This window comes from Oryza glaberrima, chromosome 7 (assembly GCF_000147395.1).
Source record: "Oryza glaberrima chromosome 7, OglaRS2, whole genome shotgun sequence".
Lineage (NCBI taxonomy): Eukaryota > Viridiplantae > Streptophyta > Magnoliopsida > Poales > Poaceae > Oryza > Oryza glaberrima.
In genome coordinates, this window is record NC_068332.1 from 7136113 (window position 1) to 7163117 (window position 27005).

Below are 27005 nucleotides of genomic sequence, written 5' to 3' on the forward strand. Positions count from 1 at the left end.
TTTGCACTGGCATTTTCTTAGGGTGATTTATAAATTAAATTTTAGGCTTGGGAGGAGAACTTCAGGGGACAGTAACTCTACAATCTGCTCCGCATAGTGGATGAAGTGCTTGTCCACGGAGTCAGCGTGAGATCCCGTGAACATCACCCATCCAAACAACCACAACAGGTAAGCGACTAAGTGCCGCTGCACGATCCACTCCTCCTGGTCATCAGGGAAGACATCCTGTCGAAACTGATTCAACCAACTTTTCGTCGGCCCGTGCCCATCTGTGAGATCCTCCAGTGCAACAGGCAGCACACCACCAAAACTGGCCAGAAGGTCATCTGCCCATCTAGCATTCACCATTGTTGGGCCAACTGCTGCCCCAGCTATCGGCAGCCCCAACAAATAAGACACATCCTGTAGAGTGGGCACCATCTCTCCAACTGTGAGGTGGAAAGTGTGGGTCTCAGGCCTCTATCTATCCACAAGAGCACTCAGAAGCGCCGCGTCAATGTGGATTCGTTCGGGCCTTGCACGTGAAGGCTGGACCAACCGTGCAAACGTCAACAACCCAGCTGCTCTCAGCCTACAACATGACAGAGCGCAAGTTATTAATACATGAAAATATCAACACCTTGTATTAGTAAAATCAATATATTTTCACACAACTTGGAACCCAACGAGGATCAATACGCCAATATTGATTTGGTCCTCGCATCTTCAGCACATTGCAGAAAGTTCCTGTACTAAGACGTCGCGATCGATGGTTCCTATCAATCTCCTTGTCTATCAGCTGCACATCATATTGATCAGCCATACCTGCAGATCGAAAACCACATTAGTACAATGCACGTATGGTAACAGTACAGTAAATGTATGCAACATAATTCAATTAACAAATTTGCATGCCATTTCAATTTAAAATTACAATACCAGCACACATCGATACAGATAAGAACAGTTCAGTACATTTCAATTTAAAATTACAAGCCCACGACACATATATTATGATATTACAAGTGCAGTGCAGTTCTAAATTTAAATTACAATTCCAATACAAATACATTAGGATATTAAAAGTGCAGTGCAGTTCTAAATGAAAATTACAAGGCCATTACAAATAGATTCGGGTAATAAAAGTGCAAGAAAGTTCAAATTAAAATTACAGACGCACTAAACATAAATTGAACGATAACAACTTCAAAGTACAAGACCACCAAGGATAATAGCGAACTAAGGATTATTTTTCTTCTTCGACTTCCCCTTTGGAACGCGACGAACATCAGCGCCTGTGGCATCTTGCCCTACATTGTACATGCTGTAATCTTTACGGGAATGGTTCTCCCCGCAAAGAATGCAAGCTTTCTTACGACGAGAACGATCTTTCGCTTCAGCTTCATCCATAAGGTTCTTGATCCTACGCGACTGGCGACGACCCTTAGTATCAACTAATAAATTTGAGTCAGGAACCCAATTGGCTTGCCCTGGAGGAGGACGAGTGAAATCGCACACAGCACGCCAACCACGCAATTCACCACGCCAAGTTGCCTCCCATGCTTCCTTTGTAAAGTACAGAGAAACAAAATGTTTGCATCAACACCCCCTTTTGCGGAAGCGGCAAGAACATGGGAACATGGCCGATGTAACAGATAAGGCTTGTTGCAATTGCATTTGCAAGCATGATACTCTGGCCACAACGTGCATTCCAATGTGATGTCAGTAGTCCCAATGCCGACACCACTCTTGTCACGAAGTCGTATCTCAAATAACAACTCTCTTCCCAGCAGGCCACACTCTGTGGATTCCTCCCTTCTTACTTTTCTCATCCATGTACTGTGTAATAGCGGGGCTATACTTAACACTGGGTTTGCTGCGGTTTAGACTAGCCATGGAATACCTTTTACAGAGATACTTCTGTGTATCCCTTGTGATGCCCTCCAGGATAGCAACAAGTGGTAGAGGTCGTGTATTCTTCATAACCCAGTTATAGACTTTAGCAAGATTTGTTGTCATCACACCATACCTCGATCCATATGTATCGTACAACAACGACCATTTCTCCCTTGGCTCAAATTCTGCCCACTCCGTGAAGCACTTCGTGGCCCTTCCACGCTTCCTGCATCGAGTAATACTTGGTGCTTCATTAGGAATGGGTTCAAGTCCCTTTGGCTCCTCCTGTCTGGCAACTATGGGTTTTTTCCTAACCTCTTCCATGTGTGTAGTGGTCAAACGATCTAGTTGATCCCATATGGCATCAAACTTTCTTTGTTGATTCTGCTTGCATAACTTCTTGAACAGGTCCATCAATCTCTTACTCCTGAATTGTCCATAAAAATTAGCCCCAAGATGTCGCATGCACCATCTGCTATGCAAATCTGGCCATGGCACGGACTGTGTGACATCTTCTTGAAGCTTCTATATCGCCGATAGCAAACCAGCGCGTCGGTCATGCAGAACACACACATTTGGTCTGTTTTCAACAACACACATTTTAATGTGCCGCAAAAACCATAGCCAGCTTGATGTGTTCTCGCTTTCAACAAATGCAAAAGCAACAGGAACGACATGGCTATCCGCGTCGACTCCGATCGCAGTTAGAATTGTTCCTATGTACTTGCCTATCATGAAAGTGCCATCAACACAGAGCAAAGGAATGCAATTTCTAAAGGCCTCTATCATGCACCCAAATGACCAGAAAGCCCGACGAAGAACATTCTCCCCATATTCATTCACCTCATCGAGAATAGCCATGTGTGTGCCCGGGTTTCTTGCCTGCATCACCTCCAATAGTGGGGGAAGATTGTGATAAGAATCCTCATAAGTTCCAAACCTCATCTCCAATGCTTTCTGTTTTGCCCTCCAAGCCTTATCGTACGATATCTCATATCCGTACTCTTTCTCCACGTCATGTATTATGGTGAAAGGGGACAAAGATGTTTTTCTAACCACCTTTGAATATACCATTTGTGCCACAAATGCTGCTGTCATGTTTCTGTGCACCAGATGGGTATTCTCCAACAAACACGTATGTTGCTCAACCCTCGAAGCTACCCATAAAGTGTCATGTTGTGGCTTGTAACCATGCACTCTTCAAGGACATCCACCCTGTATGCACTTCACGTCATACGTCGTCCTATTTGAAACCTTCACCCTGAACTCACGCTTCTGGTCAAATGCCCACCTCTTCACCGCATCTTGTAAGTGACCTTTGTCATGAAACATCTGTCCAATTTTCACCTGCTTACTATCATAACACCAGTGGGCATCTAAACCATCGTTTACCTTCATACGACTCATTGATATGGTCGTCCAATCATCGGGTATGTTAGTTTCGTTGTCCCACAGTGTTGTATCTTCTCCTTCCACTACAAGCGCAATGTATTCCTCGTTTTCCACTTCCATCTGATCCACTACCGCCTCATTCTCCTCCGCTGCATCAACACGCATAGGCGAATCCGATTCTTCATCGTCCGAGTCGTTTGTGCGCTGCTCTCCTTCATGCTGCCTACGATCTTCCATCTAAGCATTGTGGGTTCCTCGATGAGTCCGTGGCGACGTTGGGTGGACTACGGTTTCCTTCTCTTCGGCCTTGGTTTTGCGGGCTACGGGCTCATTAGGGCTCTCTTCTCACATTGACTGATGATCCAAATGGCAAAGAACCACAATGCAGGATTCAACTCCAGAACATGTTCAACCTGGGAAGTGTGAACAAAGGCATCGAGATGAGATGTTTTTCCTGCCTTTGATGTTCACAATGTGTAATATAGGTGATGCCAGAATCTACGATTATGCGATAATGATCGTTTGGTGGTGTAAGTTATATGTATATTACCAGTGTCACGCAGTGACGCAATGGATATTGCTGTCCAATCAATTTCATATGTTTTTATGTTTGGGAAGAAAAATAAGCTACAGGCAAAGTGCACATTTTTTGTTTCTATTATCATCAGGCTGTTATGCCGTGATTACACTTTGTGTTTCTCAGTAGTGCTTGGTTGCGAAGAAATAACATCTACGAGTCAAGGAGAAGAGATGTGTAATGGGATGAGAGAAATATGAGAACAAAAAAAATTGTGACTCGAACAGGTTTTGAAAAATTAGAATGCATATTTTGGGATTTTCATGCAAAAGATATCCCTGAAGTTGAAAAATATTAAAATTCACGAATCTGTATATATTTTGGTACTTATTTATTAAGACTCATTAAGTTTTTATATTGTGGAAAATCCTGTCTTTTAAGAGTGAGTTCTTTATTATCCAGGAAAAAAAAGCCCTCATTTTTTGCAGGCAAGCCCAGATCGCTAGTTAGGCCCAAAGCTTCCTGAAAAAGAAAAAGAGAAGGGCAAAAAAGGAAAAAAAAAAAGAATACGCGTACGGCGTACGCAACGCGGAGTGGCCCATCCGCTGTGTATAATACGTATCAAAGATACCCGTATACGTACGCACCTCTCCTAATCCCCTCTGATCTCTCCCGCGAAACCCTAATCCCCCTCTTGCGATTTTCCCGAAACCCTAATCCCCCTCGTGATTCGCGATTTCCTCTCCCTCTGCCATGGCCGCCGCCGCCACCACCGTGGAGGTCTCGGACGACGGCGACCACCCCGTCCTGCGCGACGACGAGCGGGGGATCCCTCGATCCCTCTCCCTCCTCGCCGCGATCGTGGAGGCCGACGCCGCCCGCCACGCCGCCGCCTCCGCCGCCACACGGCCCGCCGAGTCCGACCTCGTCCGCGCCTTCCGCGGCGGCGCGACGCCCACCGTCGCGATCGGCGAGTTCCTGGAGCGGATCCACGCCTTCGTTCGGCTGGAGAGCGTCCGCCACGACATCCAGCTCCAGGCCACGTGCTACGTCCTCGCCGGGATCTACCTCACCCGGTTCTTGGGGAGCGCCGCCGCGGTGGAGGCCGGGATCCGCGTCGACCCGTCCACGGCGCACCGCCTCGTCGCCGCCGCGGTCTTCGTGGGCGCCAAGTTCGGGAACACCAGCGACATGCTCCCGACGAGGTGGACCTCCGTGTTCGAGACGAGCTCCGATGCGGCGATCCGCGCGGGGGAGATGGCCGGGCTCGAGAGGCGCTTCCTGCGCGCCGTGGACTACCGCCTGTTCGTCCGCAGCGACAGGTTCGGGTGGTTCTGCGGCGCCATGGAGCAGGCGCTGCATCGGAGCGTGAGCCGCAGCAGGAAGAGGACGGCGGCGGAAGCAGTGGGGGGAGAAGAAGGGGAGGACGAGCGCCGCCGCCGCCGCCGCCACAGCATCGTCGGGGCTTTCCTGCCGCCGCTCCCAGCCGTCGTCGCCAATTAGGTTCACCATTTCTGAATTCAGCTTCAAATATTTTACTACAGATTGTATTTTCTTTTGCTGCTTCTTGTGTTTTGAGTTGTTTGCAGGTCATCGGGGTGGAGAAGACGACGGAAGGCTGGCCGGCGTTGGATTTGGATCGGCTAGAGCTCGCCGCCGTTGGCCGGAGTAGTTTTACAGAGTTTTAGCCATAGGATGTTTATAATTATAATTATATATATTGAGCAACTGTTAGCTTTGTCAGAGTTTAACTGTCAGATTATATCGATCAATCAGTAATAGATTTCCAATCTAATCCTATAACCAACTATATAAATATAAATAATAATAAAAGTAACTTTCTGCTATTCTGGTGTATGGAGTTCGTATCCATCTGGATTGTGGATTCTGTAATGGAAGCCTCTGTTGCTGTGGCTTTTGTGAATTGTGATTGTTTGATTGATGTGTGAACTTGCCCGTTCCGTCTCCTGAGAGAAGTTGTCTTCAGCAAAGAGTGCTGAACCATGCAGATATATATGTGATGGTTTGATTATAAATATGCACATATGTTGTTTGCAAACATCTTTAAAAAGCGACAGTTGTTTGATTAATCTTACCCCTAAGTTCATATGTTAAATCAATGGCTCAGGATAGGGGTTGTCACACATCCAAGGAGCCTACTCCTATCTAGCAATATTTGTTTGAGGAGTGCGACCTTTTCAGGATGAGGGACTCAGGGACAATGACTGCATTGGCATCATCATGGTTCTAGCTCATGAAGTGTTCAGCCAACATTGAGCAGATTTTCAGCAAAATAGCATCGTACGTACGTAAGAAGGGCACACATAATTCTCTACTGAAAGAGTTCACGTTTTGTAAAGCATGTTATATATAAAAGCTTTGTTGGTACGTAATGTGTAGGCAATCTTACCTGGTGAGAAAGATGAGTTGAGTTTAATTTGCAGGTCACATAGCCGAGGAAACATTTGGCTGCAAATGATAGATTGAATTAACATAAGCAGATGCAAGTATATGTAACCTACTGTATGCTGTATTTGGGTATTTTTCTGAAATATTTGGGTATTTTTTAAGTAGGTAGGTATATAACTAAATTAATTTATACGTAAAGTAAGTGCGAGAAATAAAATGTCCTGGTTGGAAATATTTGGATATTTTTTAAGTAGTTAGTTATATAATTAAATTAATTTCTAATTAAAGTAAGTGTGAGAAATAAAATGTTATGGTTGGATTTAATGTTTATTAAATTTTCTATATTATTAATTACACTCATTGAAATTTTCTTGGAATTTTCGTAGCTTAATTGCTAATTTTGATAATACAAACATCATTTTAGCATTTATTTAAATAAAAATCGAAATAAAAATCCTTTTATCTCTATGGGCCTTTTTCAGCCCACTTTCTTCTTCAGCCCGCAAACGACAAAAGTCTAATTTATGTCCCTATACTCTTTATCTCGCTTGCTGATCTGCCGGCCCGCGTGTGGCCCAACGCTCGATCGATCTGAGCCGTTCGTTTTGATGAACGGCTCAGATCAATTCCAAATTGTTAAAAACCCTAACCCTAACCCTAACCCTCCCCCTCCACCCAGCCGAGACGTCCCCAACGCCGCCTCTCCCTCTCCCCCTCCCCTTCTCCTTCTGGCGCCGCTTCCCCTCCCCTCCCCTCCCCTCCTGCGCCCCCTCCCCCACAGCCGAGCCGGCCGCCTCCCCCGCCCCCGACGCCGCCTTTCCCGCTCCCCTCTGGTGGCCCCCTCTCCCCAGCCGAGCCAGCCGCCTCCCCCACCCCCGACACCGCCTCTCCCCCTCCGCCTCTCCCCACCGATGCCGCTTCCTCTCCCCTCCCCTCCGGCAGCGCCGCTCCCTCTTCCCCTCTCCCTCCCGTCTCACCGGCACGGTGCGGGCGACGGCGGGGTGCGGCGGCGACGTCGGACCGCTCCCTCTCCCCTCTCCCTCCCGTCTCACCAGCACGGCGCGGGCGACGGCGGGGAGCGGCGGCGGCATCGTCGGGGTCCGCGCTCCCTCGGCGACGGCCGTCCCTACGGCAGCGTCGACGGCGACAACGACGTCTGCAGCGTCCACGGGTAGAGCCGCCGCTGCCGGATCCGCCCGCGGTCGCCGCCACCGCTGGGAGCCGTCGCCTCTCTTCTCCCTTCGGCAGCGGTGGTCGGCGGTGGTGACGTCGGCGGCCGTCGATATTTTGTTTTTGCAATTTTTTCTATCCCTATTGCTAACTAAATTGGATTGTGTACGGACAAAAATTAGATGTGACGACCGGAAAAATACGAATATTTATATTAGTTATAGATTAGTTAAAAAAAATACCGAGTTTGATTTTTCTAAAATGGATTAGGTAACCGGTATGCTAATTCCGTGGACGGAGCTCATCTAACGTACAGTCAGAGAGACCTGACCTGGGTCGCTGACAGGTGGTGCCCATCTTCATAGGCCCACACGATAGTAACGATGTCCATCTGACTTTACGGTCAGATGAGCCTCTTCCAATTTTTGGCGGTTTGCCACCGCAATACAACATCGGTCGGATCGGAGACGTTCGCGACAGGCGAATGCTCGTGATTCGATTCGTGAACGACTCACCGCCCAAAACTAGTGGGTCCCACCTGTCATCCGTTCCGCTTTCTAAAACCCTTCGACCCCAATCCCGAGTTCACGAGGCACACGCTTTGGTTTCGCCGCGGCGGCGGCGCCCTTCCCCGAATCTCCTCGTCGTCGTCGTCGGCGGCGGCGCCGCCACATCCCCGCAGCGTTGCGCCAAGGAAGTGATCCCTACTCAACCCGCCATCGGCGAGACCGATAAACCCTAGCCCTAGCTAGGTAGGCCGCCTGGGCCGATTCCCGATGGAGAAGAAGAAGACGACAAGGGCGGAGGATGCGGGTGCGGAGGTGGATGCACAGTTGCCGGCGCGTCGGGTGGCGGCGGCGGAGCCGAAGCGAGCCCTGGCGCCGACGCCTACGCCGCCGCCAGGTACAGGCTGTTCAGGAACAACTTCGTGGCGGCCGCCGTCGCGGTGGCCCTGTGCCTCGGCGCGCTGGTCCACACCATCCTCTACCGCGACGACCCGACGGTCATCCCTAGGTACGTCTTGCCTCTGCTCGTCATGTGCTGTGCAACCGCGGAAGTCGTTCGCAACTATGTCCAGATGTACGGGTGGTCTATCCCCATGGGAGTTGCCAGGTTCCGGATGTGATGAGTTCATTGGCCGCAAATCGTAATCGTAGGGGAGATCCTAGATGGGTGAACAGCTTTTTTTTACTTCCTCCGTTTCACAATGTAAGACTTTCTAGCATTGCCCACATTCATTTTGATATTAATGAATCTAGACATATGTATGTGATTAGATTCATTAACATCTATGTGTACGTGGACAATGCTACAAAGTCTTACATTATGAAACAGAGGGAGTAGCATTTAGTTATCAAGGTGATGAGTGAGTGAGTGCTCTAGTTATGCCAAATTAATCAAGGTTTGGATGTCTGATGTAAGTATGTGTCGTCGCTGTTGAACTACTCTATGTGTAAGGTACTAGTCGGCAAGCATAATCAGATTCAGAAATGCTTTGTGGTTAATTAGTTTGTTTTGTGGGATGTCAACTATATATGAATCAAGCCTGTTCCATTTACTCTTCTTCTTTCTTTCTCATCGAGTTACTTATTGCTGAGCTGAGATATGCAGTTTATGGTTGTAAATATATATTAATACTCAGCTGATATAATGTTACTGTGTATAGCTATTCCTGCTCCCATAGGGGTTGCAATCAAATTATTCTCTATCAATGAAATAGGCACATTCTTGTGCTGGTTCATTCAGAAAAAGAAATATATATACTGGATATACCGGTAGACGTGTGTTGAACTGTGAACTATGAAACTGGGATTCACATGTTCAGAGTTCACCATCTATGTTGGAGTGACAGTTTTCATAAATTGGTATGTTGGACAATTGGGTACTTGCTGTTAACATTCATGTAGCACAAGTACCCAAATTTGGTAGACCAATAAATTACTGAACTTTGTGAAGCAAGAGCTGAAATTCTGTTGAGTTGAATGCTCTGAGTCTGGCTCATAACTTGGGACCGTGTTCTTCAAATGTAGATATGACAATCATACAGTTGTCATAGGTTGATAATCCTTGCAATTTACCCAGAAGTGATTCGGTCTAGAAGGCTAGAATCTGAATCTGCTTCAGTGAACATCTTTTACCATCAAGTTCTTGAAGCGGTGATTGTGCTTTCTTATACAAATTAACTGTGGCTTACATTTACTCAGGTATCTGAAGTAAGTATGTCAACTTGCTGTTTATATGCTCTATATATTAGGTACTAGTCAAAAAGCATAATTACCTTCCAAAATTGTGGTTAGTTGGTGGAGTATGAAGCAATATTGTTCTGTCATTGTTTTTGTCGAGTTATTATTATTACTTATTGCATATCTATGTGCTTTGTGGTTGTAAGCTTGTCACTATAGGTTAACCCAGTTGATATACTGGTATAGACATAGTGCATCTGTTTTCTTATCATAATAGACAGGTAGGTGTGCCTGGCCTGACCATCAAATTGTGAACTGTGATGCTTGGATTCACATGTTCACCATCGAAGTAGTCTTGACAGTTTTCATAAATTTATCTGTTGGACTATTGTTGTCTTATTGTGAATTTTGATGCAATCACTAGCCCTGATTTCGTCAACCAATAAATTGTTACTGAACTTGATGAACCCGTAGTTAAAATTCTTGAGTTGAATGCTCTGAGTTTCAGACTTATATTTTGGGCATATTGCCCTTATATACTAAAAATGTAGATCTTACAATGGAACAGGACTGGCCCTATAGGCCTATACTAAAAATGTAGATCTTACAATGGAATAGGACTGCCCCTATTCTAAAAATGAAAAGAACATGGTGTATCTTATACAGTTTGTCATAGGCAGATAGGTTTTACAGGTCGCCAAGAAGTGACTTGATCTTAGAAGGCTAAAATCTGAATCTGGTCCAGTAAACAACCTTTATTATCAAGTTTTGGAGGCAATGAATGTGCTTTCTGATACAAATTTTTATTATCAAGTTTTGGAGGCAATGAATGTGCTATCTGATACAAATTAAATGCTGTTACATTTACTTAGGATGTCTCATTGCTGTTGATATGCTGCACTGTAAAGGAACTAGCCACCAAATATAGTTAACTCCAGAACTGCGCGTGTTCAGTTTGTTTTCTGGAGTATGAAGCAATTTTGTTCTATTAATCTTTCTGTTGAGTTATGATTACTTATTGCATACCTGAGCAATGTGGTTTGGTTTATGCTTATATTTGTTTGTTAACTCAGTTGATATACCAGCACAGTGCACATTCATCATTTTTGTATTAGATGGGTAGGTGTGTCGAACAGTCCAAGTGTGAACTGTAAAGGTAGGATTCACATGTTCACCATCTAAGTAGGAGTGACCGTTTACAAAAAAAATTCTGTTGAACTGTTGAGGATTTAATGTCAACTTTCATGCTTTCATGTAATCACTAGTTCCCAAATTTCATCAACCAATAAATTATTACTGAACTTTATGAAACCATAGCTGAATTTCAGTTCAGTTGAATGCTCCGAGTTTCTGACTGATACTTTGGGCATGTGTTCCTTCAAATGTATTCTTACAGTGGAGTAGGATTGCCTTTATACTAAAACGAAAAGAAAGGTGTGGATATTATGCCTTTTGTCATAGGCAGATAAGCATTGCAGTTTGCCATGAAGCGACTCTACGAATTGGAATTTAGTTAGGTCAATATGCCAATAGCTACATATTGGTCCTGTGTTGTGTGAGAGTGCTTCTTTTGATTACTGGGACAAGCTGGAACAACTTAAAATTGCTCATTGAATTAGAATAGTTTTCTTCTGAAATGGCAACTAGTGAGGTCAATGATGTTTACATTTACATGCTTTATAATACTATCTAGCAAGTAGCAAATAACTTTTGTTAGCTGCACTTACTGAATGCAAAGTACTAGTATCCACTGAATTGACATATTGCCATCTCAATCTGAATTGTGAGAGTTCTATGTTTGGCGAGCTACCCAACAATTTTGAGTTGTAGGGATACCGTTTTGTCCTGATGAACTCAGCAGAATCATCAGCTCAGCAAAAAGCTTAAATGGAGGGATAACTGATATGGAAATGGATAAGCATGTATTGAAGGATCTGGTTCTATTCCCACATGGTAAAGGTATAAGAATTACCTCCTACCTTTAGATGCTCCAAAGTCATCCTTTTTCAATCTTCTGAGTAGGAGAGCATTATTTTGTTGGGCTCAATTCCACAAACATTATTTGCTGCATCAGTTATACTGTCATAGAGAGAAGTTTCACTTTGGAGCTGGAAATACTGCCTGTAATAAGCAGAAAAATACTTATCATAATCATGTTTGTTTTCTTGCAAGTTGGCTACTGTGAAAAGGTAAGGTAAAATATTGCCACCCTTTTAATAAGCATCAAAATGTGAATCCTATGTGAACATGTCCTATCCAAGTCCAAAATATTCCCCCAATGCATATCTTTCCTAAAAGAGCTACTTTTCCAAACCGTGGGACAAGAGCTCACAGTATTTATAGGGTGTGTACCATTAGCAAGCAAGCTTCCCTCTACTGAAAGATGTACTGGTTTTGAGAGCACTGAATCTACACATTATCTGAAAAATACTTTGCAATCTTGGCAAACTAGAGTTATAGTTGTCCTCAACTTGCTTTCTTATTGGTAAAAAATTGACTTGTGCGATCTTTTGTGTTCTAATTCACTTTTTGTATCTGTATTTAATTTCTTGGACAGCAATGATGGAGTTCATAGAGCTGGAGCTCTTCTTCAGCCATGGCTTCTGCCGTTGCTCCTGACATCTGGCACTGGACCAGAAGCCTCCCCAACCCTAAGCACTGGAGGGGAGAATCCTACTCCCTTCAAATCTGCAACTCTCCATCCACAAACCAGTCTCTGAACCTCATCATCAGCTGGCACTCTGAAACCCAATCCTTCAATCTGTCTTACTCCATCTGTGCTGAACACCATGATCCGGTCTCACTCTGGAGCTCCCATTATTCCAGACTGAAATCTGTTAATGGCTCAGATGTTGCTGTCCATTTCTTGCACGATATCATCTGCGGGGTCCTCGGGTATGGCCCTTACTCCAACAAGATGTCACCCTTCAGGCTGCCAAATCTTCAGGTATCTGAAGATTCAGGCAAAATCTTCAACCTGGCAGCACTCACTCTTGCACTCATGGTCTGCATCTACGAAGCTCCGTCCACCCTCCGACGAGACCTCATCGGCACGATCAGTGCGCAGCTGATACGCGGCGACATGTGGGGTGCTGCGAAGAAGCTGATGCTTGCCATGGGGTCAGACATGGAGGAGCAGTGGATGCGGTCGCTGAACCTCGCCATCACCAACTGGATCATGGAGACTCGCCGGTCAGGTGGCACGCCGGTGTCGCCTTTCACGGTCTTCTCCTACGCTGTCTCGGCGAGCAGGCTGTGGAAGGTGGAGCTGTACTGCCCAGTGGTCGCCATGATCATGGAGCACCCGGCTCATCAGACGAAAGATGAGAAGCTGCAGTTCTCGCTGAACTACCAGCATCTGGAGGCCGTGATCCAGTTCATCTACAGAGTCACCTTCAGGGAGAACTGGATCGACGTCACCGTCAACGTCGACAACATAAGGTTCATCTCTAATCCATTTCGCCAATTGATTCTTGGACACCAACAATGTTCACCCAAGAACTGGTGGTTTTGCAGGTGCGACCTGATCCAGCTGGTGTCGGAGACGCTGATGGCGAAGCAGGGCTACGGCTCCGACGAGAAGCACTTCCCGTCGCGGATATCTCTGCAGCTGACGCCGCTGGTGCAGACGGACATCCTTTCCCTGACGGTGAGCCGGTCGACGGACAACCCCGCCCAGGAGGTCGACACAGAGATGGGTCTCGACGCGTCGCTCAGCGCAGCACCGGCGACCATCGGCATCACCGTGTCGGCACACGAGACGGTGACGAGGACACTCCGGCCATGGAAGTTCGAGCACTCGGTTCACGGCAACACGGCGGCGCTGAACTGGTTCCTGCACGGCGGCGCGGAGGGCAGGGAGGTGTTCTCCAGCGAGCCGCACAAGCGGGAGCTGCTCCAGCCGCGGTCATGGTTCAGGAACCGGTACACCAACCCGGGCAGGCCGTTCACCAGGGGCGGCGGCGTGATCTTCGCCGGCGACGAGTACGGCGAGAGCGTTTGCTGGAGGATGCCCGCCGCGGCGGCGGGCAAGACGGTGGAGTGGGAGATGAAGGGGAGGATATGGGTGACGTACTGGCCAAACAAGAAGAGGACGCTGCATGTTGAGACCAGGAGGGTCGAGTTCAGAGAGCTACTGCGTCTCACCATCAGAGAGTAGACCAATTTGTCATCATCTGGTTTCATATTTAAAAATTGTTTTAATTTTTTTTAATGATTACTTAATCAAGACTCTGAGAATGTCTGCTTCTGTTATGGAATTCAAAATTGTATTGGGCATTACCCGTAACCCTTGTGCAGCCGCAAACATATGGAGAGACTGAAGATTGGTCACTTGTAGTTGTAGTACCTATTTTTTTTTTTCGTTCTTTTTTTTTTTGGGTCGAAAACCAGGAGTTGTTTTACCTGTTATGAAGATTTCAGAGTTTTAGAATTCAAAAGTTCCTGACGTGTAAGTATTTGTCATGCCATTTGAAAATCTCTAGTTTGAAGTTTAACTCTCTTTCCCTTGGAAAGCTTCTGTAACTTTTGAACCAGAGTTTGGAGCTGTATATTGGGAGCTCTTGAGGTATGAACCAGACATTTACATGATATTCCAATGTTATAAAACCTTGCAGATAACAAATTGTGCTATACAGGCCTATATGTTCAAGGTCAAGTTTGAAAATGTATGGCTGCAAGCATTTGGTAGCAGCTTGCGTTTGAAAAGAAAATCGTATATTTACCAAAGAAAAGAGTAAATTAGAAAACACCATGTTTTATTACCAAAATAGCATAAAACTAACGGAGTCGCCTCCGCCTCCGTTTGCGAAAGGCGGTGGCTGCTGAAGCTAACGTGGCCTGGAGCGGTGGCACGCCGTGCAGCCGGCAACGGCCGAACAGAGCAGCGGCGGTGGCATTCCGGCGGCGAATTGGATGGGGACAGAGTGGAAAGGGAATACTTCGTATTTGGCATGGAGAATCCATTTTTACCTTTAATTTGGGATTATTGGCGATGTGTGCCACGAATTTCGAAGCTCAGTGAGTGGCGCCGGATAAGGGTTCCAGGGATTTTTCCTCCCGTGACGGTGATTGAGTTGGCAAAGGTGGGTGCGGATTGGAGGGATTGGAAGAGGTTGAATATGCGATCCTTTTGTCTCCGATGTTGAGTCTCGTGTGGAAGGACCAAGGAGATATTGTGACAGCATTCATCCGTCGGCCGTCTCGTGCGTGGGATTGGCTCAAGCACGGCTCGACCTGACGGAAACAGAGGGAAAAGATGGAAGAATGATAGAAAAGATGGAAAAAGAAAGAAATAAGAAAGCGAGAGGGAAAAATATACAAGGAGATAAAGAAAAAGATGGAGAAAAATAAAATAGATGGAATTTGAATTGGTGTAAAATTTAAGTGGTGCGATATTCGGGATAGAATTAAATTCAGATCAAATGAATTATTTGAAGGGTGAGCTGCACTTGTGGTAAAATTAAACGAGAAAATAAACGACTAACTCTGCCGTCATTCGCACTCAGGAACCAAGGATAAAAATACTGGTCTGCTAAAAATATTTAGAAAAAAAAAAGAATTCAGAACCCCATTTTACATTAAAGCTACTGTGTAACCAAATTATATCGCTTGATGGATAGACCAAAGGACAAATCTACAACAATCTCCACCACCTACCTTGCAACTAGTATCAGCAGCATGACAGAACACAAACAAAACATCCAGACTGCTCTGCAATTAAATGATGAGAAAAATCATTATTGATCGATGCAATATGAATAACTATTGCAATTAAACTAAAGGGGAGAAAAACCTGGAAATAAGAGTGGGAGAAAAAGTTACCAGAAGCCATGACACTACGAGGTGTCATCTGAGCCCATCCTATCCTATCAGTCTTCATCATGACAGAAACGTAATTTCTTGTGTGCCAAAAAAAAGAATACTATTTTAGAAAAAATGTCCCTTTTTGTGGAAGTGAAATATAGTATTCTCAAAACCACAGCATTAGGTTAAGGACTTACCCCCTCAGATTTATCATAGAATCTAACAGGCAGTGTGACATCTATTTCCACACCACTCTTGAGATCACAAACTCTAAGCTGATAAAAAAGAATAAGCGTTAGTATTTTTCTTCCTTATTTTCAATTACTAATACCAAACTTTGACTTATAAGTATTTTAGTGTTTAAAGACAGTAATGAATCCCAAAAGCGTTGTCCTATACTCTAATCCACACGACATTTTGGGATTGTCCTATACTCTAATCCACAATACCTCTAATCCACAATACAGTAATGAATGGGATTGTCCTATACTCTAATCCACAATACCTCTAATCCATCCACAATACTCTAATCCACAATACCTCTAATCCACAATACAGTAATGAATCCCAAAAGGGTTGTACTATACACTAATCCACCTCCTAAGCATACCTTGATATCTTTAATGCAATTTAGTTTGTCCTCCAAATAGTTCCAGCCAAGTGATAGAAGATAATCTTCCAGCTGCACATAAAGTTTTAACATTTAGCAACGGCATTTGCATCAAGATTGAAATTACCTATAAAATGAAGACTGATGTTTCTCTTCACCTCAGGTAACGTTAGAGCACCCTTCCCATTTATTGAAGTAATTACATTACCACGCTTTATCCCAAGATCCTCCGCGACAGGATTATACACCTAAAGACAAAAAAAAAATAAATTACAATAGCATCCACAATGCATACAGAGACTGAACAGCCTTAATTACCCTATCTACAAGGAAACCACCCTTGATGCCAAAGTCACTGATATCCTCCTGAAGCTGCACATCCAACAGCACTATTGTTCTGACACCAATACCAAAAAGGGGGCGAGCAACCTGACTGAGAAAAGTTGACAAGTTGACAGCAAAAAAAATTGAACTGCAAACATTTTCATGCCAGGACAATGGTAGAACCACCCTTATAATACCATTTTATTATCCTAAATGGCACATTGACTAGATACATTAGGTAGATACATTAGGTTATCCTAAAATTCTAGCAGCATTCCAAGAGATGGCGTAAGAATACGATTTAGTTCTAGTACATAATCGTTCCACATGTTAGATTTGATTACAAGAAACATCAGCCCCAAGAGAACTTAAATCTTAAGTACTTAATCTTACACTGAACTCGACGTTTACCAGAAGTTAGCATTTCATACCAGGTTTATACATCTAATACTGAAACTTATCCACACTAGCATGCAAGGGATGGCAGCAAAGCCACCAGCCAGTACACACATTCAATTGTGGGATTCACTAAGCATAACGCCATTTATTTCAGTATATAGAGATCAATTAAGTTCTAATGTGAGGATCATAGATTGGATGACTGAAAAAAGCCAATCATAGATTGGATGACTGAAAAAAGCCAACTTGAACTGCATAAACATGCCAATGCATAGTTAGCATTTCATACCAGGTTTATACATCTAATACTGAAACTTATCCACACTAGCATGCAAGGGATGGCAGCAAAGCCACCAGCCAGTACACACATTCAATTCTGGGATTCACTAAGCATAATGCCATTTATTTCAGTAGATAGAGATCAATTAAGTTCTAATGTGAGGATCATAGATTGGATGACTGAAAAAGCCAACTTACTTGAACTGCATAAACATGTCAATGCATTTTACAATAGTAGAAATTGAAGTAACAGCAGGATAGGGGCTACAATAGATTGCCATCCCTCTAACTACACCATCATTGTCAATCACCATTCCTCCATTCCCACCCTGCATCAAAGAAATACTACAGAATTAAATAAGCAATTAAGCAACAATAATAAAATACAAAGAAAGAAAATTATTACCTCAGGGATGTCACAGCTCAGAAACATGTAGTGGTCACGCCCTAAAATATCTGATTCTTCTAACCATTGGATATCTCCTCGCCTAGCCCTCAAGGATGCCTCTCCATCCCTAGCCAACACAAAAACTTCTTGACCATACTCTGGGCCACGTCCAAAAGATGGGAGCTCCATGGTAACTTCTAGATTGATATGTAATAGGGCAATGTCATAATGATCATTGAAGTAGATAAGCTCCGCATCCAAGACAGTCTTCTTGTTCGGTAAGCAAACAGATAGCTGAAAATTAAGATGGGTGTTGATCAGATATAGTTAAATAGCAAAGCCGCATGCAACGTTCAAGATTAAATAACAGCTGGTCATAAAAGCACCACAAAAACAAGGACTCCAGAATGGACAAACCCTAGCTATGGTCAAGCTGAGCTGATGATGTTGTAATGTGGCAAAGGCAACAAGACCTGATACTGTTGAAATATCACAACAAGGGCATGGAACAAGTTTAAGAGCACTATAGGATGAAAACTGAGGTACAAATATTCGCTTAATGTAAAAGGAAAAAGAGAATCTGCAAGCAGTTGCAGGCAGAATCAAAAGGACAGCACAACCTCTGTGAGGATATGGCCCTATCGTTTCATTTATGCTCATGCTTTTAATCCAAATTTTGAATTTTTAGAACTTAATTTCGGAGATGATTTTAAAGTTTTTTCATCATAGTTTATTTTACAACATTTACTTTCAAATCGCTAACGACATGTATGTAAAAAAATTACCTACAAATTACTTTTGGGTTGCTAATAAGCCATACAAATAAGCATAGCCATAAGCAAAACAATGGGGCTAGGAAGAAAAATTCAGAAATGAACAGGTAGGGCAAGTGTACTGAAATACTACTAAAGCATGAAGGTAAAAAGAAACATCTAGGGCTACTACAAACAATAGTGAAACATTAATATAATTGGATGTTAAGCCATCATTGAAACACACACTTGCACAATGAATATGCACCATTCAAGGAAAATTTTTCGCCTAAAATGCAGCATGCTCTAGGTAGCTAAACCAAGCTACCCCATACATGGGGAGGGGCTACTCATCATAAGAAGAACAGAATGAAAAGCTACATAGAGCATGCAAGCACTATAGTGAAAGGAAAGTTTTGTACCTTGGGTAAGGGATCACGTTTTCTACCCGCTTCGCATACGATCCTAGAATAGGTCACTATGGTAGCATGATGATGCCCAGTGTCATCAGACCATTGTTTAATAATAATGCCAGTACATTGTGGTCGCCTCTGCCCATCTGCAAACACAGGTATGATGCTGTAATCATCTAAAGAGGAATAGATTGGATGAATCTTGCTATTATTTTGTCACTAAATCATACCATCCATGATGTGCGAAATGCTGACAATGGCGTGTGCCGCATGCAAAACCACCACCTTCTCTCTTGAGCTCTGTATGGCCTCGGTGGTGTATGGGTCCTTGGGCTCAGTCTTGATAGGGATATCTTTATCACGTTCTGAAAGAAAACAAATTATTTAGGGCTTCTAAAATGTGCATTATAAGATTTTATTTTTAAATTTCTGTTGCAACACGCGGGTATTCAGCTAATACTCATAAATTGGAGTACCAAAGTTGGATCAACTGACATATGAATATAGACATGTGCTCGATCCCCATCGGCCACCTACCAAACCCTAAATACCGAACCCAAATTGGGGATTTGCAAAATCTTAGACGATTGATAAATAAATAGCGAAACTGGAAAAAGAAAATTCAGAAATTCAGAAGCAAACTAACCTTTCTCAATTTTCTTGATGATCTTACTGACCTCGTGGCACTCGTCGTTCCACTTGCGCACATCCTCAACATTGCCATCCTCTGGGAATGGCGGGTATTGAGGACGACGGGGTGCAGGAGCAAAAGGTGAGACAGTTGTTCCGGGCGAAGTCGGCGTGACAACCCTCAGGAGCCTCTGCTTCGCTTCTTCCGCAAGAAGCGCGATAGTCGGGCGTCTCGGGCCCCCTTTTCCTCGCTTCCTCTTTCTTCTTCCCGGTCTCTGTTTTTCAGATTTCTCCTCAGATCTATGAGGAGCAGCATCTCCTTCGCTCCTCACGGATCCGATACGAGGAGAGGTCCCCCCTGCACTCGTTTCTGATCTGCTGCTGGGCTCTGGAAGAGGGAGGGGCACAGAGCTTCGACTTGGAGAAGACATTCGATCAGCGTGGGGCAGCACCACGAGCGGCCTTGGCAACTTGGCTAGTAAGGGCGCGCGGGAGAGGGCCTGAAGGAGGATGCGGGACGGCTCAACGGGGCGAGGCGGCGGCGGATTTGTCGGCTTGCCCAAGAGGACGGGCAGGGGACGGAGGACGAGGCAGAAGAGACGGAGGCCCAACAATTCGCTTTGCATAAAAGGAAAATGTATACTTTGACTCCCTCAACTATCCCCTGAGTACGAGTATGATTTATAACCTCCAACTACAAAACCAGATATATCGACTCCTCCAATTATTAAAACCGGTGCAAACAATATTTCTAGATAATTTTGGAGGTGGTTTTAGCTGACGTGGCGCCCACACGGCGGTGTTGACTAAGTCTTTATTCTATGTGGCGCTTACGTGGCATTAGAATTAAAAATATATGTGGGACCATATGCCATTCAAAAAAAAAAAGATTATTGTGGGACTCCTTTTCCTTCTTCCTCCCCTCTCTCTCTCCCTTATCTCTCTCCCCTCGGCCTTTCTCTTGGTCGGAGCAGCGACTGGGACGGCAGTGGGGAGCGGTGGCGACGGCGGTGAGCGGGCAGATGCTCTCCAGCCTCGCCTTGATCCGATTGATGGCGTCGTAGCCTCGCATGCTCCGGTTGGGCGTCGCGTCCCTCTCCCCCTTCCCGCTCCTCGACCTCAGCATGATCGATACGTCACACCCCTGCAACCAACACTCAGATGATCGATCGCCATGGACGAGCAGGAAGTAGCTTGAGCCTGGGCAATTAAAATTGTTAATTACCTGGACGAAGCAGTCGTGGTAATACATCCGGTGCAGAGACGGCGCGAGCGTGGGATCCTCCTCGAGGATCATCCTCATCTCGCCCAGCACGACGTCCTCCGCGACAGGGAACTTGGCATGGTAGAACCCCACCTGCAGCCCGGGCCACGCCGCTGCCGTCGCCGAACCTGCGACGATCTCACCGAGTCACCGCTCACCCGTAGGGCCAGCAAAAACAGCAGGAGCTCCAGCTCCCAGGACATGACGCAGCAAACTGTCTCAACGGCGCCGCGCTGCTCCCCACCTCCACAGCCGCTGCCACTCCCGACCGCCTCCGCCGCTCCCCACCGCCACCGCCGCCGCTTCCGACCGTCGCTGCTCCCCACCACCTCGTCCCCACCGTCACCATCGGCGAGCTCCTCCCCAGGCGCGCGGACGGCCGGCGAGTTCCACCCCCGCGTGCGGACGCCGGCGATCTTCTCCCCCGGCGCGCAGACGGCAGGCGAGTCCACACCCGCGCGCGAACGCCGGCAAGCTCCTCCCCGGCGCGCGGACGGCAGGCGGACGGTCGACAAGCTCCTCCCCCGCACGCAGACGCCCGCGAGCTCCTCCCCTTGCGCACGGACGGCCGGCTGGCTCCTCCCCCGCGCGTGGACGGCCGGCGGGCTCCTCCCCCGTGCGCCGTCGACGTCGCTGCCACCCCGCCTCTAGTGTTGGAAGGTGAGAGGAGTGGAAAAGATGAGAGAGAGAGGGTGGAGAGGTGATGATGACATGTGGGGCCCACATAATCCGTGGTCCTATTATTTTCTTTTTGTGTGAATGATATGTCGGTCCCACAATTTTTTTACTCTAATGCCACATAAGCGACACGTCGACAACACGCGGGACGAAGATCGGGTCAACACCGCCATGTGGGTACCACATCAACCAAAACCGCTTCTAAAACCACCCAGGGATATAGTTTGCATGGGTTTTGATAGTTGGATGAGTCAATATACCCGGTTTTATGGTTAGAGGTCATGAATCATACTCAGACCATAATTGAGGGAGTACAAGTATACTATTTCCTACATAAAACCCTAGCTCTGCTGCAATTCGCTTTTACATAAAACCCAATGGGCTCCTCATCGTAGCACGGCCCATTATGCAGTTCTAAGTGGTTTTTCTTTCTTTTTTTCGTTTATTTTTAATTTTGTTTCTTTTAAAAAAACTAGCAAAGTACTCGTGGGTTGCAACGGGGAAAATTAATTATTTGAGGTTGTGTTAATAACAAAATTTGGTAAGATATGCTCAAAGTTAAAGATAACACCGAGGCAGATTTGGAGCGGATGTAATCTTTCCGGAAACAAAGTGTGCATCGGCTAGGAGGTTGTATCGGTTGAGTTTGAATCGGATATAGTTGGCTGATACAAGTAGAACTGGTCTCGAATCATGATTTCAACGCTTTTGTCATACATAGTTAGAGTCCATTGCAGGCAATTGTATCTATTAATTAGAAATTGTTGACGTTTGATGTCTCGACTACGGTATTTGGACAGTATGGGGATCGTTGGTGCTAGGATATATGCGAGACTGAGGTAAAAGAGATGGAGACAGGGATTTTTATACAGGTTCGGGCCCCTGAGCTGTCAGGTAATAACCCTACATCCTGTTGGCCGGAGCCGGAGTTGCTTTTATTCACCATAATCACACCAGTACAATATGTGGGGTAGCCTATCTAACTGTTGTCGACATGTTAGTCTGAAGGTCTGACTCGTAGTCGACAACAAGGTAGCCTTCCTCCTCGAGCTCGAGCCAGGCGAGATCAGAGACAGTGCTAGATCCCTATGACCCGGCCTCTGAAGGTACCGGATATGGTCGATCCAGGCGTATCTCTGATGTCGATATCCGGCGGCGTGTCTTGGCGTATGTTGGCTTGTATGTTGTGGCTTCTGGTGGGTGTATGTTGATTGTCATGGGTGTCTTCCATGGTGGTTCCCCCCTCTCCTCCTAGGGGGCCTTGTATTTATACCCATAGGTGTCCCCTTGTCCAAGTAGAACTAGGGAAACCAATATGGATACAATCCGAGTAGTCCTTGTCGTTTCCATGTAGAACTCTGGTTGTCTTTCCTTATCCGGAACTCCCTCGAGGTCAGCTTTCGTATAAGACATGGTATGTGGTGGATCCTGCCGAGATTTAGTCAATTACTATAAGGTATGTGGTATCCATAACCCTGACAGTAGCCCCCGACTTTGATGCAAATGAACGAGTTCATATTCTCAACCGCAGACTTTGGAGGAACTGTTATCGAGCTCACGTGACCGTACTCGGTGAGTTTAGAGATAACGTTAGACTTCCTTTATCAGCCTCGTGCGGGCACCGAAAGAGTTTGTCTAAGTCAATCTCTGATGTCGACCGAGAAAGTACAGAGCGTACGACTAAGTCTCTCGTCTTGCTGTAATCGAGAATTTTTATTGAAGTCAAGAAATTTTATCTCGGCGGGTACACCATCTCTTCATTCCGTATTCCTTGTCGAGATCTAGCAACCGTTCTCGAGCGATCGAGAAGGCGTAGAGTCTGCGACGGAACTTTGTTGACATTTGTCGTACTCGCCTTAGTCGATCTTGGTGTAGAACCATAGAGACATGCGATCTTCGATAATGTAGAATAGAATTTTCCTGAAATCAATACTCAGAAAAGAATATTAGATAGAAATAGCCCCCGAGCGAATGCTCAAAGGGTGACATGTTATAATATGTATGGTAAATTGAAAATGAATTAAATTTACCAACCAATGTTTTGTGTATGAGCGTCTTCTCTCTTACCGACTTTGATCAGTCAGTTTGTAGAGTCATACACTCTCCCTAGCCCCCAGCCTTGTCGTCGGAGAATCGTTCTCGGAGGATAAGGCTCTTGGACCCTTGACCTGCCTTGGTTGAATAAGCACTGATCCTAGCCCCGAGCCATGAAGTTGGAAAACTCAATTTCCGATTACACGGCTTGGTTAATACACACGGCGAGAACTCTTACACGACCAGATCTTACATGGTCTTTCGTCTCTACAGGATCCGACAAGGCCTTATCGGCTCTGGGCGTCCCCAGCCGAAGATCCCTTAGGTTCCTCGGAGGCCTTGTCAAGACGACGTAAAGGGACAGTAGGATAGGTTTCAACGCTAGGTGTCGTCGTGGTAAGGGATCTCTGGGTAAAACACTTGGCGATATTGTGTACCTGCTACCAACTTTGTTGAAGTAGAGGTAATGGGAGAATCGCTACATCGCTGGTCGAGGACCAGGCAGTAGTCGTAACTCGACCACTTAAAGTGGAAGTAGTGGAAGAAACACTACATCGCTGGTCGAGGACCAGGCAGTAGTCGTAACTCGACCACTAGAAGTGGAAATAGTGGGAGAAACGCTACATCGCTGGTCGAGGACCAGGTAGTAGTCGTAACTCGACCACTAGAAGTGGAAATAGTGGGAGAAACGCTACATCGCTGGTCGAGAACGAGGCAGTAGTCGTAACTCGACCACTAGAAGTGGAAATAGTGGGAGAAACGCTACATCGCTGGTCGAGAACGAGGCAGTAGTCGTAACTCGACCACTAGAAGTGGAAATAGTGGGAGAAACGCTACACCGCTGGTCGAGAACCAGACAGTAGTCGTAACTCGACCACTAGAAGTGGAAATAGTGGGAGAAACGCTACACCGCTGGTCGAGAACCAGACAGTAGTCGTAACTCGACCACTAGAAGTGGAAATAGTGGGAGAAACGCTACACCGCTGGTCGAGAACCAGGCGGTAGTCGTAACTCGACCACTTAAAGTGGAAATAGTGGGAGAAACGCTACATCGCTGGTCGTAACTCGACCACTAGAAGTGGAAATAGTGGGAGAAACGCTACATCGCTGGTCGAGGACCAGGTAGTAGTCGTAACTCGACCACTAGAAGTGGAAATAGTGGGAGAAACGCTACATCGCTGGTCGAGAACGAGGCAGTAGTCGTAACTCGACCACTAGAAGTGGAAATAGTGGGAGAAACGCTACACCGCTGGTCGAGAACCAGACAGTAGTCGTAACTCGACCACTAGAAGTGGAAATAGTGGGAGAAACGCTACACCGCTGGTCGAGAACCAGGCAGTAGTCGTAACTCGACCACTTAAAGTGGAAATAGTGGGAGAAACGCTACATCGCTGGTCGAGAACCAGGCAGTAGTCGTAACTCGACCACTGAAAGTGGAAGTAGCCGGAGAAACGCTATATCGCTGGTCGAGAACCAGACAGTAGTCGTAACTCGACCACTTGAAGCAAATGTACAAGAGATCACTACGATCAACTGGTTGAGAACCGGTGAGTAGGTGTCCCTCGATCACATGGAGTCGTGGTACGAGGACCGCTACACTGCTGTAGTCGTACCTTGACCATCTGAAGTTAAGGTGCGAGAGATTGCTACGTACTGGTGCGAGAACCAGTGAGCGAGCAGAATTATCTCTCGAACACCAATGGAAGTTGCGGTGTGAGAGATTGCTGCGTACTGATGCGAGAACCAGTGAGCGAGCGGAATTATCTCTCGAACACCAATGGACGTTGCGGTGCGAGAGATTGCTGCGTACTAGTGCGAGAACCAGTGAGTGAGCAGAATTATCTCTCGAACACCAATGGAAATTGCAGTGCGAGAGATTGCTACGTACTGGTGCGAGAACCAGTGAGCGAGCAGAATTATCTCTCGAACACCAATGGAAGTTGCGGTGCGAGAGATTGCTATGTATTGGTGCGAGATCCAGTGTGCGAGCAGAATTATCTCTCGAACACTAATGGAAGTTGCGGTGCGAGAGATTGCTACGTACTAGTGCGAGAACCAGTGTGCGAGCAGAATTATCTCTCGAACACCAATGGAAGTGCTAGAGTTGGTTTATTGCAAGTGTATCTCATGTGGCCAGCATGACTCACGTACCCAACTTATAGCATATCCGGATGTCCGTTCGCAATCATGTCGGGTGATCAGGCCGACGACGTTCGCGAGGAATTATCTGTTAACAAAATTTTCTCGAGTAGTCCAGCCATGGCCGGTGCTATGAGATAGGTCGTCGGTCTTTGTTGGTAGGTTGGATGCGATAACTCCACATTTGTCGAAAATGTTCTCGATAATGGAGTGTACTCGACCATAACCTACTCGAATGCTCAATTGTTCCTGAAAAATATTTTCTAGAAGGCAAGATATATAGCAGATAATATCGAGTATGTACTCAAAAAACTGCATGGATCTTCTAGTATTATCAGGATACAACAAGCAGATGCAAATATCAGGCATTATGTAAACCGTGAACAAGCATGATTTATACAGAAGAAAACAGAGCGAGCCCCCAGCGTTAGACCGTAGTTGGTTTAACGTCGGAAACATCCGCACAATAGATATTGTATAAAAAATATGCTCTAGGTAAACATAATAAATTATAGATGTCCTTGAATGGTTATGTGACTAATCAAAGCCACTAATCAACTCCTTAATCAAGCGCATGTATACGAGTAGCATCAGTCTTGGCTTCTAGCCGGACATGGCACGTTGATCTCCCCTCCATCTTACTGTTGTACACGTATCCGAACTAGCCAGACATGGTACGTGTGTTTTTAATGTTGGATTTAGAGGAGGTGCCGTCTTCGATTTGAACTCGTCAGGATGCCTGTCGATGCTTGCTCCGTATCCTCCTGCTCGATGCCGGATTGATTTGTGACGTCGCCTCTACGGTCAGAGCAGATACTCCGATTGATGAAGTAGATTGAATTGTTGATGATGATGATGGTTCCGATCTCATCGGAAGACATACTCCGGTCGGATTAGATCTCCATAGCCGAAGTCGTCGAGTAGCTTGTTGTTGGAGAATCCATCTTTTGAACCCATCTCGTCGAAATCCTGAAGCACCAAAATCCCCCTACCTGGCACGCCTTTGTCGACGTTTGATGTCTCGACTACGGTATTTGGACAGTATGGGGATCGTTGGTGCTAGGATATATGCGAGACTGAGGTAAAAGAGATGGAGACAGGGATTTTTATACAGGTTCGGGCCCCTGAGCTGTCAGGTAATAACCCTACATCCTGTTGGTCGGAGCCGGAGTTGCTTTTATTCACCATAATCACACCAGTCAATATGTGGGGTAGCCTATCTAACTGTTGTCGACATGTCGGTCTGAAGGTTTGACTCGTAGTCGACAACAGGGTAGCCTTCCTCCTCGAGCTCGTCGAGCTCGAGCCAGGCGAGATCAGAGACAGTGCTAGATCCCTATGACCGGCCTCTGAAGGTACTGGATATGATCGATCCAGGCGTATCTCTGATGTCGATATCCGGCGGCGTGTCTTGGCGTATGTTGGCTTGTATGTTGTGGCTTCTGGTGGGTGTATGTTGATTGTCATGGGTGTCTTCCATGGTGGTTCCCCCCTCTCCTCCTAGGGGCCTTATATTTATACCCATAGGTGTCTCCTTGTCCAAGTAGAACTAGGGAAACCAATATGGATACAATCCGAGTAGTCCTTGTCGTTTCCATGTAGAACTCTGGTTGTCTTTCCTTATCCGGAACTCCCTCGAGGTCAGTTTCCGTATAAGACATGGTATGTGGTGGATCCTGCCGAGATTTAGTCAATTACTATTAGGTATGTGGTATCCATAACCCTGACAGAAATATTTATGTCT

General features: G+C 45.9%; 4 protein-coding genes across 10 annotated transcripts; 2 read left to right on the forward strand and 2 right to left on the reverse strand.

Moving 5' to 3' along the window:
- Positions 1 to 4377: 4377 nt before the first annotated feature.
- Positions 4378 to 5731, forward strand: LOC127779199 (cyclin-P4-1-like). The gene has a single exon (XM_052305926.1). It carries the CDS (start codon positions 4538 to 4540, stop codon positions 5285 to 5287), a length of 750 nt encoding a protein of 249 aa, XP_052161886.1. The 5' UTR covers positions 4378 to 4537; the 3' UTR covers positions 5288 to 5731.
- A 5316-nt stretch (positions 5732 to 11047) lies between these two features.
- LOC127779197 (uncharacterized) lies at positions 11048 to 19847 on the reverse strand. Of its 7 annotated transcripts, none has more exons than XR_008018632.1 (12): positions 19163 to 19847; positions 18747 to 18881; positions 18526 to 18662; positions 17370 to 17645; positions 17162 to 17292; positions 16280 to 16394; positions 16120 to 16209; positions 15962 to 16033; positions 15549 to 15626; positions 15370 to 15446; positions 15205 to 15253; positions 11048 to 11667 (listed from the first exon to the last, which is right to left on the reverse strand). XR_008018632.1 is itself a non-coding variant. In XM_052305924.1 (11 exons), the coding sequence occupies exons 1-10, from the start codon at positions 19770 to 19772 to the stop codon at positions 15417 to 15419; spliced, it is 1638 nt and encodes a 545-aa protein (XP_052161884.1). In that variant the 5' UTR covers positions 19773 to 19847; the 3' UTR covers positions 15023 to 15258; positions 15370 to 15416. The 7 variants fall into 7 exon arrangements, 3 of the variants coding, with proteins under 3 accessions (XP_052161884.1, XP_052161883.1, XP_052161882.1); XR_008018630.1 differs by having other exon boundaries at positions 15205 to 15258; XR_008018633.1 differs by lacking the exon at positions 11048 to 11667 and adding an exon at positions 14374 to 14781.
- Positions 11374 to 14232, forward strand: LOC127779198 (uncharacterized). Its single transcript, XM_052305925.1, has 3 exons — positions 11374 to 11505; positions 12104 to 12987; positions 13063 to 14232. Exons 2-3 carry the CDS (start codon positions 12143 to 12145, stop codon positions 13703 to 13705), a joined length of 1488 nt encoding a protein of 495 aa, XP_052161885.1. The 5' UTR covers positions 11374 to 11505; positions 12104 to 12142; the 3' UTR covers positions 13706 to 14232.
- On the reverse strand, positions 19800 to 20759 carry LOC127779359 (peroxidase 30-like). The gene is made up of 4 exons (XM_052306091.1): positions 20612 to 20759; positions 20372 to 20538; positions 20125 to 20290; positions 19800 to 19810 (listed from the first exon to the last, which is right to left on the reverse strand). The coding sequence occupies exons 1-4, from the start codon at positions 20757 to 20759 to the stop codon at positions 19800 to 19802; spliced, it is 492 nt and encodes a 163-aa protein (XP_052162051.1).
- Positions 20760 to 27005: the final 6246 nt, after the last annotated feature.

Coding starts and splice junctions, on each gene's coding strand:
- LOC127779197 (XM_052305923.1), bottom strand. CDS start 19,772: ATGCAAAGCGAATTGTTGGGCCTCCGTCTCTTCTGCCTCGTCCTCCGT. Junction 18,663..18,746: donor CATTTCGCACATCATGGATG/GTATGATTTAGT, acceptor CTGTGTTTGCAG/ATGGGCAGAGGCGACCACAA. Junction 16,034..16,119: donor GTGCTCTAACGTTACCTGAG/GTGAAGAGAAAC, acceptor CTTTATGTGCAG/CTGGAAGATTATCTTCTATC.
- LOC127779199 (XM_052305926.1), top strand. CDS start 4,538: ATGGCCGCCGCCGCCACCACCGTGGAGGTCTCGGACGACGGCGACCAC.
- LOC127779198 (XM_052305925.1), top strand. CDS start 12,143: ATGGCTTCTGCCGTTGCTCCTGACATCTGGCACTGGACCAGAAGCCTC. Junction 12,988..13,062: donor GTCAACGTCGACAACATAAG/GTTCATCTCTAA, acceptor GTGGTTTTGCAG/GTGCGACCTGATCCAGCTGG.
- LOC127779359 (XM_052306091.1), bottom strand. CDS start 20,759: ATGGTGACGGTGGGGACGAGGTGGTGGGGAGCAGCGACGGTCGGAAGC. Junction 20,539..20,611: donor GAGACAGTTTGCTGCGTCAT/GTCCTGGGAGCT, acceptor AGATCGTCGCAG/GTTCGGCGACGGCAGCGGCG. Junction 20,291..20,371: donor ACCACGACTGCTTCGTCCAG/GTAATTAACAAT, acceptor TGTTGGTTGCAG/GGGTGTGACGTATCGATCAT.